The following is a 16,224-nucleotide window of genomic DNA, read 5'->3' on the forward strand; positions in this document are numbered from 1 at the left end:
TTGAACAACAGATCTCCTGCGGTTAGAAGCAGTTTCTTGTTTGCATGACATGTGGACTCAATAAATCCTGATCTTCAGCCAAATAAGCAAGCTGACATTCAGTGCAATCTGTATCTTTTATTTAGGATACATACAAATGTCATTTACGTCTTTTAGTTTGTCAAGAGATTTAAAGGACCGTTTTTTGTTAACATCTAGTGTTAATTCGATCTCAAACAGATTCATTAAAAGTAGTTATTAGTCCAACACCTGCGTGACATCAATGCGGTTGAACGACCAATTTACGACATGGTTTCGGGAAACAGTCGTGACGAGCTACATTTTTTCTTCAACGATGAATCGTACTATAGTAGTTAAACAACGAGTTACATCAGTGTTCGGGAAACACACAGTTTAGTTCCAGTCTCTATGAAGCCCCTCCTCCTGAAAAGCACACTGTGCTCTGATTGGTCGGCTGGAGCAGTGTGTTGTGATTGGTCGAGCGCTTCGAGTGTGTTTGGAAAATGTCCCACCCCCTTACCATAACCACCAGTTTAACACACTACTAACTAACTCAACCAGGCCTTTATTCTGCGTATGAATTATTATGAGGAATATTGTGACGTGTTCATTCCTGGAAGAAACTCAAGACTACAATGGAGGCGTTTCAAGTCAAGTCAAGTGCTTATTTATTGTCATTCTTCTATATAACAGGTATACATTAGAACGAGATGGCGTTTCTTCAGGCCCATGGTGCAACATGTTTCAGGAGTTCAGAAACACTCATATAGAGAAGAACTCACTTTTTCATGCTCAAACAGCAACATTACACACTAAAGACAGATGAACGTGTAATAAAGTAGAATAGGTCCTCTTTTATATTTTGAATTAATTATTTTCATTTTAGTTGGTTTCAGTAATTTTGTAGTGTTTTTGTCATTGTATTCAGTTCTGTGGTGATTTACTCATTGATCAGGCGTGCGATTGGTCGATCGCTCATGCTGCAGGCGTGCGATTGGTCGATCACTCATGCTGCAGGCGTGCGATTGGATTACATTTACATTACATTTATTCATTTAGCAGATGCTTTTATCCAAAGTGACTTACAAATGAGAGCAATAGCAGCAGTTAAACTAACAATATGCAAGTGATGACCATTCCCAGATTAATCCAATGCTTTTGTTTTATAAAGATAATAGATATAGAATAGAAGATAAAGTGTTAGTATTAATGTATTAGTATTGTACGTTTATGTAAATAAACTTTGTAAATTAATGTAAGCTAGTATTAATGTAATTAGGATTACACACTAAAGATGAAGATCTGGAATAAACTACAGGTCCCCTTGAAGTTCTGATTGTTCATGTAAATAATGCGCTGACAGTCCATTTCTTTCACTTTTTTTATTTCATTTACTCATTTCAAAAAAGTACTGTGGAGGAAAGTGGATGTTTAGAGTTTCGGGTGACGGTAGTCTTTGCCTGCAAACTTGGCCTTGTCACCGAGCTCTTCCTCGATCCTGTTGAACACAGACACACACACACAGATGAGAGTTGGCACACACACAGATTGTCCTTTAACCTGATTTGTGAGGTGTATGATGTCATCGCTGACCTCATCAGCTGGTTGTACTTTGCCAAACGCTCCGATCTGCAGGGGGCGCCGGTCTTAATCTGGTCACATGAGGAGATGTGTTAGTGTGGCAGAACATTAGCGAGGTGATATTGCGTCGCTGCTTAAAGGTGCAGTGTGTAAGTTTTAGTAGCATCTAGTGGTGAGGTTGAGAATTGCAACCAACAGAAGTTACAGTGGCCGACAGGAAGTGATGTCATCGTCTGAGACAGCAGAGAGTAGCCAGTTAAGCAATGAGTTTTTTTTTACAAAGATAAATTAAGAAATTAGGTTTACTTCATTATTCAGTAAAACAATGTTATTGCAAATATTATTGTTACTTGTTCATCATTGTGTCAGTGTTTTATCCGCTGACTTTAGCTGAAGCTTCTTTGCACGAAGAACAACATAGTGACGAAACGCGTTTGTCCGTTCAGGGCCACCGTAAAAACATGTCGATGTAAATGTATGTAGAGAGAAAACGCTCATTCTAATGTAATAAAAACATAACGGTTCATTATGTAAGGTCTTTATACACTCAAAACATAGTTATGTGTATGAGATTGCATTTGTCAACAGATCCTCCTAAATATCACACAATGCACCTTTAATGCGTATAGTGTGGCAGAACATTCAAGAACTAAGAAACGGTTGTTTCGCATTTGTTTTCGCTGTGTGATGCGTTTCGTGTACCTGTCCTGTGCAGAGACCAACCACCAGGTCAGCGATGAAGGTGTCCTCGGTCTCCCCGGAGCGGTGGCTCACCATCACACCCCAGCCGTTAGACTGAGCCAGCTTACAACTACACAAACACACACACACACACAGAGCAGTAAAACTGAGCTGTTCAATGGAGTTTTGCAACACTGACAGAGTTGAACACTGATTGAACAGAACGGAATCAACTTTGAACTGAATAATGACACTGAATTGAATTACCATTAAACTGAATTAAATTATGAATTTTGCAACATGTAACGGTTATTGAACTGAATTGAATTACCATTGAACTGAATTTAAAAGTTTATGAATTGAGCTGAATAATGACAAAATTAAATTCTGTAGAGCTGCTTTACAACAAACTGAATCAAATTCTTTTCATAATTGATGAATTCTGCAACATTAAAACTTATTGAACTGAATTAAATTAACATTGAATTGAACAGAATTCCTTTGAACAAAATTCCTATTAAATTCCTTTAATAATTGATGAATTTTGCAAATTGGTCCAACATTGAACTGAATTGAGCTGAATGACACTATTGAATTCTGTAGAGCTGATTTACAGCAGAATACGAATTGAATTTTCATAATTGATGAATTTTTGCAACATGAACGGTTATTGAATGGAATCACTGAACTGAATTTGTTTCATAGATAAATTAACATTGCCACTGTAAATGAACTGAATAGAATTAACACTGAGCAATAGAATTAATGTTGAACCGAATTGAGCTGAATGACAATTGAATTCTGTAGAACTGCTTTACAGAAGATTTTTCCATAATTGATGAACTTTGCAACACTGACACCATTATTGAACTTAATTTGAATGACACTTGTCTTACATAGAGCTGCTTTTTAGCTGAAACTGAATTTTATTGTATTTTATAAATGATAAATTTAGCAACAAAATTATTTTGCCGTTTATTACTGCGAAGCTGCTTTGTATTATATAAAACGCTATAGATATAAAGTTGACTTGACTGTCTATATCAGGAGAATCATCATGGGCCCTGTGGTGCAGCTCTGTGAGGAGGCCGTAATGGGCCCTGTGGTGCAGCTCTGTGAGGAGACCGTAATGGGCCCTGTGGTGCACCTCTGCTAAGAGGCTGTAATGGGCTCCATGGTGCACCTCTGCTAAGAGGCAGTAATGGGCCCTGTGGTGCAGCTCTGCGAGGAGGCCGTAATGGGCTATGTGGTGCAGCTCTGCGAGGAGGCCGTAAATGGGCCCTGTGGTGCAGCTCTGCGAGGAGGCCGTGCTATATACTCACGCCTGGATGGACTCGGTGACAGAGCCGATCTGGTTGACTTTAAGCAGGAGGCAGTTGCAGGCCTTCTTCTCGCACGCCTGCTGGATGCGTTTGGGGTTCGTCACGGTCAGATCGTCTCCCACCACCTGGATGTCCACAGATCCTGTAAACTTGCTCCAGTTCTCCCAGTCGTCCTGGTCGAACGGATCCTCAATGGACTGAACTGCAGAAAAGCCCAGACGCACATAAGCGGGTCTGTTTGTGAACAAACTGTGTGTGTGTGAGAGAGCCAGTGTGTGAATAAAGGTGTGTGTATGCGTGAGTGAGTAGTATGAAGCTGCAGACTCGGAGCCTGCTGCATCTACAGTCCCGCACCCTCAGACCCCTCGTTTTTCGAGACAGCGCCTCCTATCAAATTGGATCGGATAAACATTTGAAGAACTTAAGCCGAAACGTGAGTATGGTCAATTTTATTCAATGATTTCTTTTTTAATCAAACTACTTTATAGCTCATCGATACACCAACATATGATAGTTAATATTTGTGAAGATAGTTTGTAACAAAATTTGAGCCGTTAATGTATGTTTTTTCGCCTTTTTCCCCCCGAAAATATTTTGATAGCTAACGTTAGCCTTTAACCTTGGACTTTTTGTAGACAAGCCATTGTAAAAATTTGATTAAAATTAGTTGACATTAAAGTAGACCAATTAAATACATTAAGTGTGTTAATATCAAAGAATGTCATCATTAATTATTTAATCAGATTTACCTTTTTACCTTTTTTTAATTATCGGACCTTTTCTCCTAAAACTATAAATTGAATTAATTAATGCCGGAGTAATTATTTTACTTTATATAATTTATGTAGATTACTTAAATTAGTTCTTATAAAACGCAAGTATTAAAATGGATCAATATTAATTTAACTGTGATATGAAGTTGTTGCCAGCCATTTACAATAATAAAACAAAAAAAATATTATTTATTATCACACAATATTTTTGACAATGGCATTCATCTTTTATTTTAGTGAAGTTGAGGAATTTGACAGGGTGATTGCAAAAAGAATGAGAAAATAAGCAACATTTGCCTACCAGAAAGTAATTATTTTACCTTATGCATTTACATTACATTTTACATTTATTCATTAAGCAGACGCTTTTATCCAAAGCGACTTATAAATGAGTAGTTTTTTTTAATGCAATTGAAGATGAAAAGTAAAGTCACTAACACAATTCTTTCTTCCTTTTTTCTTTGCTTTGTCCTGTTTACAGCAAGATGACGGTGATCAAGGTGATTGTTAAATAAAGTACAGAATTGTTTATTATTGGTGTTTTGTCTATTATTTGAGTTTTGCTTCACATTCAAAATATCAAAAAACAGGTTTTGTAATGTTAGCATGGTATAATGTTAATTAGACCATTATAGGTTGAACTGAAAGAAAAAAAATGGAATTTGAAACATTGTACAAAAACAAACTAAAACATTGTAGCAATATAATATCACATAATATTTTTCAGAAGATAGTTCAATCTGTATTTGTATCCCTTACATCAGTAATTTTCTTTCAATTACACCCACGTTAAATAAATAAATACTGGGTAATCAGTTAGTTTGAAAACACAATGATTTTTTTTTTTTTTTTGGCACATGCATTAAGCAGGGAACGCAAATATTTATTTGGATAACTTTAAATAAATACAAAGAGACCGTAATATTGCATCCTGATGTTTTCAATGGCATTTGGATAAGGGTGTTATACGATCTTCCGAACAGCAGGAGGCGCTGTCTCGAAAAACGAGGGGTCTGAGAATGCGGGACTCTGGGTGCGGGACTGTAGATGCAGGCTCCGAGTCTGCAGATTCATAATGTTGGCGTGAGTGAGTAAGAGTGTGTGAGTGAGAGAGCCAGTGTGTGAATAAAGGTGTGTGTATGTTGTCAATATTGGACACCATTCTTCCTCTGAAACAACTTTAAATTCTGGTGTTCCCCAGGGTTCAATTCTTGGTCCTGTACTATTCTCCCTATATATGCTTCCACTAGGGTCTATTTTTAACAAGTATGGGGTCTCTTTTCATTTTTATGCAGATGACACCCAGATTTAGATCCCTTTGAAGCGTGATGATAGGCAGGCATTACAGCCCATCATGGATTGTTTGGAAGAACTAAAACTCTGGCTTGCGACCAACTTCCTGAGCCTGAATGAGAGTAAAACCGAATTTATTGTGTTTGGTTCAAATGGACACTATGTACATGATCCTGAATTTGCATCTTTGTCGCTTTATTGAACCACGGGTGTCAGAAACTTGGGTGTTTGGTTTGATATTAATCTTAAATTTGATAAGCAGATAAGTACTGTGATTAAGTCATGTTTTTATCATCTTCGTCTTCTGTCAAAGGTGAAGCCTTTTCTTTCCCTTAAGAAATTCGAAACGGTCATGCATGCTTTTGTTACATCACGACTGGACTATTGTAACTCATTGTACATCGGTGCTCCACAGGCTCGTGTTGCACGTCTACAGTTGGTTCAGAATGCAGCGGCTCGGCTTCTTTATGGGAAGCGTAAATATGAATCGGTCACGCCGATCTTGATCTCACGACATTGGCTGCCGGTCAAATATAGAATTGATTTTAAAATTCTATTGTTTGTTTTTAAATCCATTCATAATGAGGCACCACAGTATTTGTCAGACCTGCTACACCCTTACGCTCAGTCAAGGTCACTTAGATCAGCTAATTCTGGTCTATTGCAAGTTCCGAGGACTAGATTAAAAAATAGAGGAGATCGTGCCTTCTCTGCCATCGGCCCTAAATTATGGAATAGTCTCCCGGTCCATATCAGAATTGCCCCAACTCTATCGACCTTTAAGTCTACTCTTAAGACTCATTTCTTTTCTTTGGCGTTTAATATATCTTGACTCATTGTTTTATGATTTTACTTTTGTGTGTTGTACCCATTCTACAACTGGTGTTTGTAAATTGTAAAATGTTTATTCTTACATTTTATCATTACTAGTCTTTTTATTATTTTCTTTTTTCTCTCTTTGTGTGTACAGCACTTTGGTCAACTTCGGTTGTTTTTAAATGGTGCTTTATAAATAAACATTGTATTGTATGGTGTATGCGTGAGTGAGTAAGAGTGTGCGAGTAAGTGTGTGAGAGTCTGTACGTGAGAAAGCGCGCGAGTCAGTGTGTGTACCTGGATAGTTCTTAATGAAGCTCTTGTACAGATCTCCCAGCTGCTCTCCAGTGATGTGGCGCTTCGGGTCGTCGGGTGATTTGAAGTCCAGATCATATTTTCCATTCCTAAAGAACTCGGATGCTGCAACATCCATCCCGATGATGATCTTATCAGGATAGCCGGCCTTCTCGATGGCAGATTTCAACAGCTCGAGAGCTACGGAAATGCATCTTTATTAGAGAACGTTTAAACTTTTTTTGTTTTTTTTGCAGTGTATAAACCAAGTGGCAACCTTAGTGTCTCTCTTGAATCCAACACGGAAGTGACTTTTCCTTTTCAATTCATCGACTGGCCACTAGAGACCGGCTGCAAGAGAGTCAATCCCATAGACCCCAATGTAAACTTTACAGCATAAATAAACATGTTTACAGCCTGGTACAAAAAGTGGTTTTGGTCTATATAGCTAATCTTGCCCTTCATGACAACTGTGATGGGGGTGAATTTCTCTTCTAACTGTACCTTCTGCATAATTAAGGGCGTGGCCACTCGAGATACAGGTGGACTGCCGCTGATGTCACAAGCCACTTGTCTGCTGTTAGCGTCACGTCACCTAATTTTGTTTATCCGGGAGTGACGCGCTGCCAAGATGGCGGCGACCGGCTCCGCCCACTTTGGGCTTCAAAAACGCTCTTCAGAAACCTGACATCACGGACACTACGTCCATTTTTTTGTCTATGGTATAAACCATAGTCTGTAAAAAAAAGATGGGTGACGCCCCTTCACTCTTCCATTGGTGAAAAGTGAAGCCGCCAAAGTCCTAATATGGCGCTGACATCTTGCGCAAATTTGGGACCTGCTTCTGCACAGTAGTGAACGCTTAAACTTAAATCAGCGCGATTAAAATTAATAATAATAATAATAATAATAATAATAATAATAATAATAATAATAATAATAATAATAATAATTTTTTATTTGAAGTGTAATTTGATTGTTTCCATCATGTCCATTAGACTTCATGGGGAGGGTGGAGTTTATGAGCTATACTGGGACCAGCCACTGGGGGGGCGATCAAGCCACTGGGTTTATGAGCTATACTGGGACCAGCCACTGGGGGGCGATCGAGCCACTGGGTTTATGAGCTATACTGGGACCAGCCACTGGGGGGCGATCGAGCCACTGGGTTTATGAGCTATACTGGGACCAGCCACCGGGGGGCGATCGAGCCACTGGGTTTATGAGCTATACTGGGACCAGCCACCGGGGGGCGATCGAGCCACTGGGTTTATGAGCTATACTGGGACCAGCCACCGGGGGGCGATCGAGACACTGGGTTTATGAGCTATACTGGGACCAGCCACCGGGGGGCGATCGAGCCGCTGGGTTTATGAGCTATACTGGGACCAGCCACCGGGGGGCGATCGAGCCACTGGGTTTATGAGCTATACTGGGACCGGCCACCGGGGGGCGATCGAGCCACTGGGTTTATGAGCTATACTGGGACCAGCCACCGGGGGGCGATCGAGCCGCTGGGTTTATGAGCTATACTGGGACCAGCCACCGGGGGGCGATCGAGCCGCTGGGTTTATGAGCTATACTGGGACCAGCCACCAGGGGGCGATCGAGCCGCTGGGTTTATGAGCTATACTGGGACCAGCCACCAGGGGGCGATCGAGACGCTTTGTCTTCACTTTTCAGCACTTGTGTGGCGCGCTTTGTATAAACGGATGCAATAACTCGTACCCTCGTTGTTCTCGAGGATGTTGGGTGCAAATCCGCCCTCGTCTCCCACGTTGGTGGCGTCTTTGCCGTATTTGGCTTTGATGACGTTCTTCAGGTTGTGGTACACCTCAGCGCCGATCCTCATGGCCTCGTGGAAGTTCTTGGCTCCCACAGGGAGGATCATGAACTCCTGCATGGCCAGCTTGTTTCCGGCGTGAGAGCCTCCGTTGATGACGTTAAACGCCTGAAGGGAAAGAAAAGAGAGAGGGATGAGAGCGGAGACAGACAGTAGTGCTGGGGGTATACTGGTTCATACTGAATACCGGTGTTTATTTTTGTTATGATATGAGTTTAATATACGTCGCTTTTTAGTATGCCGCTTTAACAATGTTGGGAACGCGGTGCGATACTGTTTGAGAGGGTCTTTTCACTGTAACTGTGGTGATGCACAGCTGTGTGTGTTATTAAGCCTGACAGTGAAAAAAAAAGGAAAAAAAGAAATCAAAATAAATAAAATAATAAAAACACAAAAGCACATAACATTACTAAAATTTAAATAAAAACTGAAAATATAAAAACTAACTAAAATATAAGTAACACTAAAGGAATAAAAATACTAATAAAAAAAAACTTACAAAAGCACATAATTTAATAACAAATGAACTAATTGTATAAACTAAGTTATTTTAAACAATATTTAAAATAAAAAAAGTTTACAATTAAACTATTAACAAATAGAATATTATATAAATGACCTTAAAAACTAATAAAATGACAAAAGCACAAAATAAAATGACTAAAACTTAAATAAAAAAAAAAAAAAAAAAAAAGATAATTTATATATATAAAAGCTCATTTAAAATATTAATAAATATTATAATAGCATACAATACTAAAATGCCACCTCATAACCCTTAAAAATACTGTGATCTCGATGTTTGTTGGGGCGGCACACGTACGGGTACGGGGAGGATCACGTCTTTGTTTCCCGCGAGGTCTGCGATGTGGCGGTACAGCGGGACTCCCTTCTCAGCCGCGCCGGCCTTACACACCGCCAGACTCACACCCAGGATAGCGTTCGCTCCAAACTTAGCTGTGGGGGAGAGTGTGTGAGAGAAACTAATGACACGTCTTAATGTGTGAGTGAGTGTCTTAGTGAGTGAATATGTTGAGTGTCCATAAGTGTGTGTATAATTGTATGTGTGAGTGCGGGTGTGAGTGTGTGTGAGTGCGGCTGTGAGTGTGTGTATTAGTGTGTGTGAGTGTGTGTATTAGTGTGTGTGAGTGTGTGTGTGAGTGTGTGTGTGTGTGTGTGTGTGTGTGTGTGTGTGTGTGTGTGTGTGTGTGTGTGAGTGTGTGTGAGTGTGTGTGTGTGTGTGTGTGTGTGTGTGTGTGTGTGTGTGTGTGTGTGTGTGTGTGTGTGTGTGTGTGTGTGTGTGTGTGTGTGTGTGTGTGTGTGTGTGTGTGTGTGTGTGTGTGTGTGTGTGTGTTTTTACATTTGTTCTCAGTTCCATCGAGTTCCAGCATGAACTTGTCAATTTTCTCCTGATCAACCACGCTGAACTTCTGTTTAGAGACAAGGATGATGGGATGACATTGGGCAAACATTGGCTTTTCGCAGTCATTTTTGATCAGGAACAGTAAAAGTGTAACTTTTTTATATAAAATTATATAAAAATAATTTCACTGCAGTAGTAACAAAAGAAATGATCTTAGGTAATTTAGATCTGTACATGAGTGCATTTCTTCATTTGTTCAAGAAAATATGCAAACTTTCAAAACTTCACCACAGTAAACATCTACATTTCTATAAGTTGAAACAAAGAAAACAGAATTTCTAATGCATTTAGTTCATCTGGTGAAAAAAAATATATATATTTGATTGACAGGTCAAAATCATGCTATGCATATAGTGTCCAGTAGATGGCGGTTATTCACTCTGATATTTATGATGGGATGAATCAAATAAATGTGAATATTTATCAAGTAAATGGAGCATTTCATTAGTTTAAGTATTCAAATTTTATATATTTTAAGTACAAAATGTACATATATTAAATACGATGAGGTTAAAGGGTTTATTAGGTTGGAAGCCAAGAACTTTAATGGGCAAGGCAAGTTTATTTATATAAATATGATACCAAAAACCATCATGATAAACAGTGTGTAAGTTTAAGCAAACGCAGAACTGAACTAAACGTTTTTCAAATTATAAATATTTCACAAAATAATTTGCATGTTACAAATGCTATAAAATAAAAACAGTTGTGTTTCAGTTTCAAGTTGGTGTCACAAAAAATTGAGCTGCTAAAAGGTTTTAGGAACATTTCCATTGCAAATTTTCCAAGGATGAATTAGAGTGAGCTTTAGAATGATGCATAATTGATGATGATTATTAAAATATGTGAAAAAGGCAATCCATGATCTCACCTTCTCAATCAGTTTGGGAGCGATCTCCTTGTTCACATGGTCCACGGCCTTCTGGGTACCTTAAACACACACACATATATATATTAATATTTGTCTTTGTGTGTAATGAATGAGAGGTGTGTGTGTGTGTGTGTGTGTGTGTGTGTGTGTGTGTGTGTTTGTTTATATTACATTGTGGGAACCAAATGGCCCCACAAGGATAGTAAAACCTGAGATCACCTCCATTGTGGGGACCAGCCAGTGGTCCCCATGAGGGAAATGGGTTAATAAACATACTAAATGATATTTTTTTGAAAATGTAAAAATGCAGAAAGTTTTCTGTGATGGGTAGGTTTAGGGGTAGGGTTAGTGTAAGGGGACAGAATATACAGTTTGTACTGTATAAAAACCATTACGTCTATGGAGAGTCCCCATAAAGATATGTGCGCCTGTTTGTGTTTGTGTGTGTGTGTGTGTGTGTGTGTGTGTGTGTGTGTGTGTGTGTGTGTGTGTGTGTGTGTGTGTGTGTGTGTGTGTGTGTGTGTTGTACCTTTGCCCAGGTAACGGGTTTTGTCTGCATCCCGGAGCTCCAGAGCCTCATGAACTCCAGTGGAAGCACCGCTGGGAACAGCCGCCCGGAAACGCCCTGAAACACCAGAAAACGATCAACTATTACACACTTTTCCTCAAGACGAACTAGTCTTGAGTCTTGAAGTGTGAAGATTATTGATCTACCTGCCGGTCTATTCAGTAAAGGTTGCTATGGTGTTGCTAGGTGGTTGCTAAGGAGTTGCTAATGTGTTCTGTTGTTACTAGGGCTTCACCAGATTAAGTCAGTCACTGCAGGGCTATATTTATGTAAATATATTTATGCAAATATTTATTTGGTCTATACAAAAACGTCATAGTGTAAACGTACATGAAAAAATTAAGTTAACTGAAAAATTTAACGGCATTTTCAGTCAGCCGCCAACTCGATGTACTAAAACAAGTAGGCTACAGCTAAAGTAAATAAAAACTATAGACTTTTTAAATAAAAGTGATTAAAGTGACACAAACTTAAATGAAAACAAAATTATTTCAAAATAATGAAACCACAATAGTATCTCAATGATACTAACACAGCATTTGTACCTTTGCTTGTGTAAAGATCGACTTCAACAGTGGGGTTTCCTCTGGAGTCGAGGATCTCACGAGCGTGAATCTTACTGATGGACATCCTGAGAGAGAGAGAGAGAGAGAGAGAGAGAGAGAGAGAGAGAGAGAGAGAGAGAGAGAGAGAGAGAGAGAGAGAGAGAGAGAGAGAGAGAGAGACTTTAGTTTCTTCATTTCTGTGCTTAGCAAATAAAGTCCTGTTTGTTTGTTCAGATAGCATATTTAAAACGGTCATCAAATTTTGATAGAGAAAACTATTTTTATGAATAAAAAAACCCTGAAATTGGTCAAATGAGTTAAGACCTCTGCACAAACCCTTAAAATACTGTACACACACACGGTCACCCCTCAGCTGTCTGATACAGTCTGAAGTTTCGCTGCTATTAATAGAGCGGCTACAGTAGAAGACCTCAGGAGAGAGAGTGTGTGTGTGCGCGTGCGTGTGTATGAGAGAAATCTCAGTCATACCTCGACGATTCTATATGACCTTTACAAAGCCGTGCTGAACCCCGACCTTTGTGCAAAACATTCTGACCTTTGCATTTGAGCAATGACACTGTATGCCAGTCACACACACACACACACACACACACTACGCAGCTTTATAGATTAGGCCGACACCGTAGATCTGATTTAATTCAATTAATCGACACCAGATCTTCTAAATTTCAATTTGATGCTGTTGGTACAAGGTTTTTTTTACAAGTTTTGCAGATTTGTGGTTGAATATAACCATGTAAACAATGCAAATGTAATTTTTCTCTGACTGACAGACATGCAGATGGACTATGGAAGATTGTTTCTGCCATGAAATAAAGACGGACTTTATAACTCATAACGTTTTCTCAGAACTGTAAGAAAAACTCATTATTGCAACAAAAAAAAAAATCAGAATTCTGAGAAACTGACATTAATAGATTTTATATTCCATGGCAGAAACAAGCGTCCATCCATGTTACATTAGGGTTTTTTTTAACCTAATTTTTCATATTTCAGAGATAAAGCAATGTTTCAATTTGTAAACCAAAGTTCTCATTTTTGATACCAGTTACCAATCACTTATTTATTTTTTCAATCAAGATATTGATACTTTTTATAATCATCATTCATTACAATGTCTTTATTCAAAGTTTTATCAGTTTTTCTGCAAGATGGACAGAGCATAAATCGCCAATCACAGCACAGCATTTTATCGAGCGCGCGGAGCTGCCCACGGACGTGTGGCACGTGATCATACAAATCCTACTATCTATAGGCGCGTGCACATTGACGCAACAATCAGTTATTAAATAACCACCTAATGACGCAATGTTTAGCCTTTAGCAATATTTGGACTTTACCCGAAGTGTAACTTTTATATAGGTTTTTTTATTTATTTTTATTCGTAAATAAAGTTATAATTGTGCATCGTATGTCATTTATTAGTCATGATGTTAAATCTCCACTGATGGTCCCTGTAAAACATTACTTTAACCGTAACGTTTCCGATCTAAAGCCGAAGAATCTGATGGTGCCACCGGAAGCGTGAAGGTCATTTACTAACAGAAAGTTTAACGGTCTTAAATCTGCACCGGTTTAACAAACTCAGCGTTCATCTACAGTCTAAAACATTACACACTATATCTCCTAACAGCAAACTTACACACTCGTCCAGTTTCTCAGGCTGAGTAAAGTTTAATATTAATAAGATCTACAGGTCCCAGATCAGAAGACGCGTCAAATAACGACAGAGATTAGCGAGAGCTCGGTCATTAGAGCTGATCTCAGATCAGATGCTCCAGTCAGGAAGTAAATCCACATTAGACTTTAACGCACTTTTGCAGATCTCGTGCACGCGCCCGTTCGATACCGCAAAACAAAGTGTCAGAAAAACTCTCATAAACACACAATTGCAGTGAAATGCGTGCGTCTTTACCTGAGGGCGATTCGCGTCGGTGTCAGTCTCGGCGTTTGACAGGGTGTGAATGAACAGTGAAATTGCAGCGCCGCAATTTATAGACAGTCTCTAAACTACGTTCCCGTATATGGGAGAAACTTTAGGGAGCGTCTAAAAACACCAGACGCTTACAGAGCGCGCGAGTGTTTCAGGACACGCATGTTTTATATTACAACAAAGTAATTCAATATAAATGTAATTGTCATCAGTTTGAAGAGACAGTTAATCATTTGTTTTGGGACTGTGTGTGTGTTGCAAAGTATTTTAGGTTGACTTTTCAATCTTTTTTAAAAGGTATCTTCAAACTTCTGTATCCTAAGCCAAAAAAAAAATGTTTTTGGTGACTCTTCTCATTTTAATTTTCTACTTTTTTGCCGAATTTTATATTCAAATCCTTCTTTTTTATTTTTAAGAAAAAGTTTGGTATAAACTCCTTGAGGAATATATATATATATATATATATATATATATATATATAATCACTCGTTTAAACAATATGCATCTGCTTTGAATGATGCTAGAAACCATGACGCACTTCTTTTAATTAATTTATTGTAATTTACCCAGGCACTATTATATTTATATAATAACCTGGTGTGGTTGTAACTAGTCAAACCCACATCAGGCTTTATATACAGGACAAAACCTGAATACATACACACATCAGGCAATAAAGCCTTAAATCAGCAGCTAATGTAGTTGTAGTGCCAATGTTTGACATTCTACCAGATCAGTCTTGGCATTTGTAGATTAACGGTCACTTATTCTGGAAATGTTTGGAATGGATTGTATACTTCTACACTGCATACTGAAGAGTGTGTGCTGTGAGTGCCTGTTATTTAGACAGATGTTAAATATAATGCAGTTTGTAACTGTAAACATCAGGTTTATTCCTCTGGTTAAATACGGCAAATCTTAGTCAATATATTATGAAGCCTGGGTATTCCACGCATACTGAAAATGAACATGCAACTGCATACTGCAAAATTAGTACAAGTTATATGGTTGTATGACCAAGCCACCTGTGAACAAAAGGCCTGTTTGATTCCATGCTCTTCATCCAATGTCAAATGTGTACGATCAGGTCAGCCTATACGTCATTACTGCATAACTTTATAAGCATTAATGTTATTATATGTGCAAATGAGCAACATTTTAACATATTTGTGATAATTAGGGCCTCTGCTATGTCTACACTTAAAATATGCTTGCTGCATGAAGTATGATAATATGGCTGAATGTGTATGTTCCAGATCAAGTCTATGGAAGCTTGTTTCCGCCACAGAATAAAACATTTTAAAAGATAATTGAGACTTTATTTATCAGAATTGCGAGATATAAAGTCAAAATGGCGAGATATAAACTCGCAATTGTGAGAAATAAACTTGCAATTCTGACTTTTTTCCGCAGAAGCGAGTTTATATCTCACAATTCTGACTTTATAACATGCAATTGCGACTTTATATCATGCAATTCTGACTTTATAACTCCAATTCTGAGGAAAGATGTCAGAATTGCGAGATATAAACTCGCAATTGCAAGAAAAAAGTCAGAATTGCGAGTTTATATCTCGCAATTGTGTTTAAATCTTGCAAATTGCGTGTTATAAAGTCAGAGGTGCGAGATATTAACATGCAATTCTGAGAAAAAAAAGTCAGAATTGCGAGATAAAAAGTTGCAATTACCTTTTTTTATTTTTTTATTCTGTGGCGGAAACAATCTTCCATAAGAGTCAGATATTTATAGATCAGGGATTAAAGAAAGAAGAGAACAATGATTGGGGACTGTCTTTTTCTTTCGGCCGAGGTGTAGAAACACTCAGACTCTCCCTAGTCGACCTCCAGACTTGAATGAAAGGTCAGGGTTGAATTAAAGGGGGAAATGTGAGAGTGCGTTTGGGTTCGGACCTAAAGGGCACCTATGATGATCACACACACACACACCGCACGCCTCTCTTTTCCCTGTTTCCCCCTCTCTACCCTTTAACACCAGGCTAAAATTAGTTTCACTATCATGAGAGCTGACGGACACTTGTGTTGTTCGGGATTCACAACACTTGACATTCAGCCGTTATGTACGGCGTTAAATATGTCAAAAATAGTGTCGACTGCTTTGAGCGATACATTCGCTTTTTTGGGCTTCAAACTCCCATTCACTCCCATTATAAAGCTCGGAAGAGCTAGGATATTTTTTAATATTGATCTGATTGTGTTTGGCTGGAAGACGAGAGTCACTTGAGGGTGAGTAGATTATGGGA

At 38.6% G+C, this 16,224-nt stretch overlaps 1 protein-coding gene across 1 annotated transcript; it reads right to left on the minus strand.

The window, feature by feature from the left end:
- Positions 1 to 1,367: 1,367 nt before the first annotated feature.
- Positions 1,368 to 14,104, minus strand: eno3 (enolase 3, (beta, muscle)). Its single transcript, XM_084098335.1, has 12 exons — positions 13,947 to 14,104; positions 12,011 to 12,096; positions 11,427 to 11,522; positions 10,898 to 10,956; positions 9,964 to 10,033; positions 9,427 to 9,560; positions 8,489 to 8,711; positions 6,764 to 6,961; positions 3,585 to 3,786; positions 2,284 to 2,392; positions 1,594 to 1,652; positions 1,368 to 1,498 (listed from the first exon to the last, which is right to left on the minus strand). The coding sequence occupies exons 2-12, from the start codon at positions 12,093 to 12,095 to the stop codon at positions 1,432 to 1,434; spliced, it is 1,302 nt and encodes a 433-aa protein (XP_083954461.1). The 5' UTR covers position 12,096; positions 13,947 to 14,104; the 3' UTR covers positions 1,368 to 1,431.
- Between the last annotated feature and the right edge of the window lie 2,120 nt (positions 14,105 to 16,224).

The sequence above is a fragment of the Abramis brama genome (genome assembly GCF_963993115.1).
Source record: "Abramis brama genome assembly, chromosome: 22".
Lineage (NCBI taxonomy): Eukaryota > Metazoa > Chordata > Actinopteri > Cypriniformes > Leuciscidae > Abramis > Abramis brama.

Bases quoted from the DNA above. Each gene is read 5' to 3' on its own strand.
- eno3 (XM_084098335.1), bottom strand. From the start codon at position 12,095: ATGTCCATCAGTAAGATTCACGCTCGTGAGATCCTCGACTCCAGAGGA. The intron at 10,034-10,897 runs GTGAGATCATGG...GTCTCTAAACAG, and splicing joins CTCCCAAACTGATTGAGAAG to AAGTTCAGCGTGGTTGATCA. The intron at 9,561-9,963 runs GTAAAAACACAC...TCTCCCCCACAG, and splicing joins CGATGGAACTGAGAACAAAT to CTAAGTTTGGAGCGAACGCT.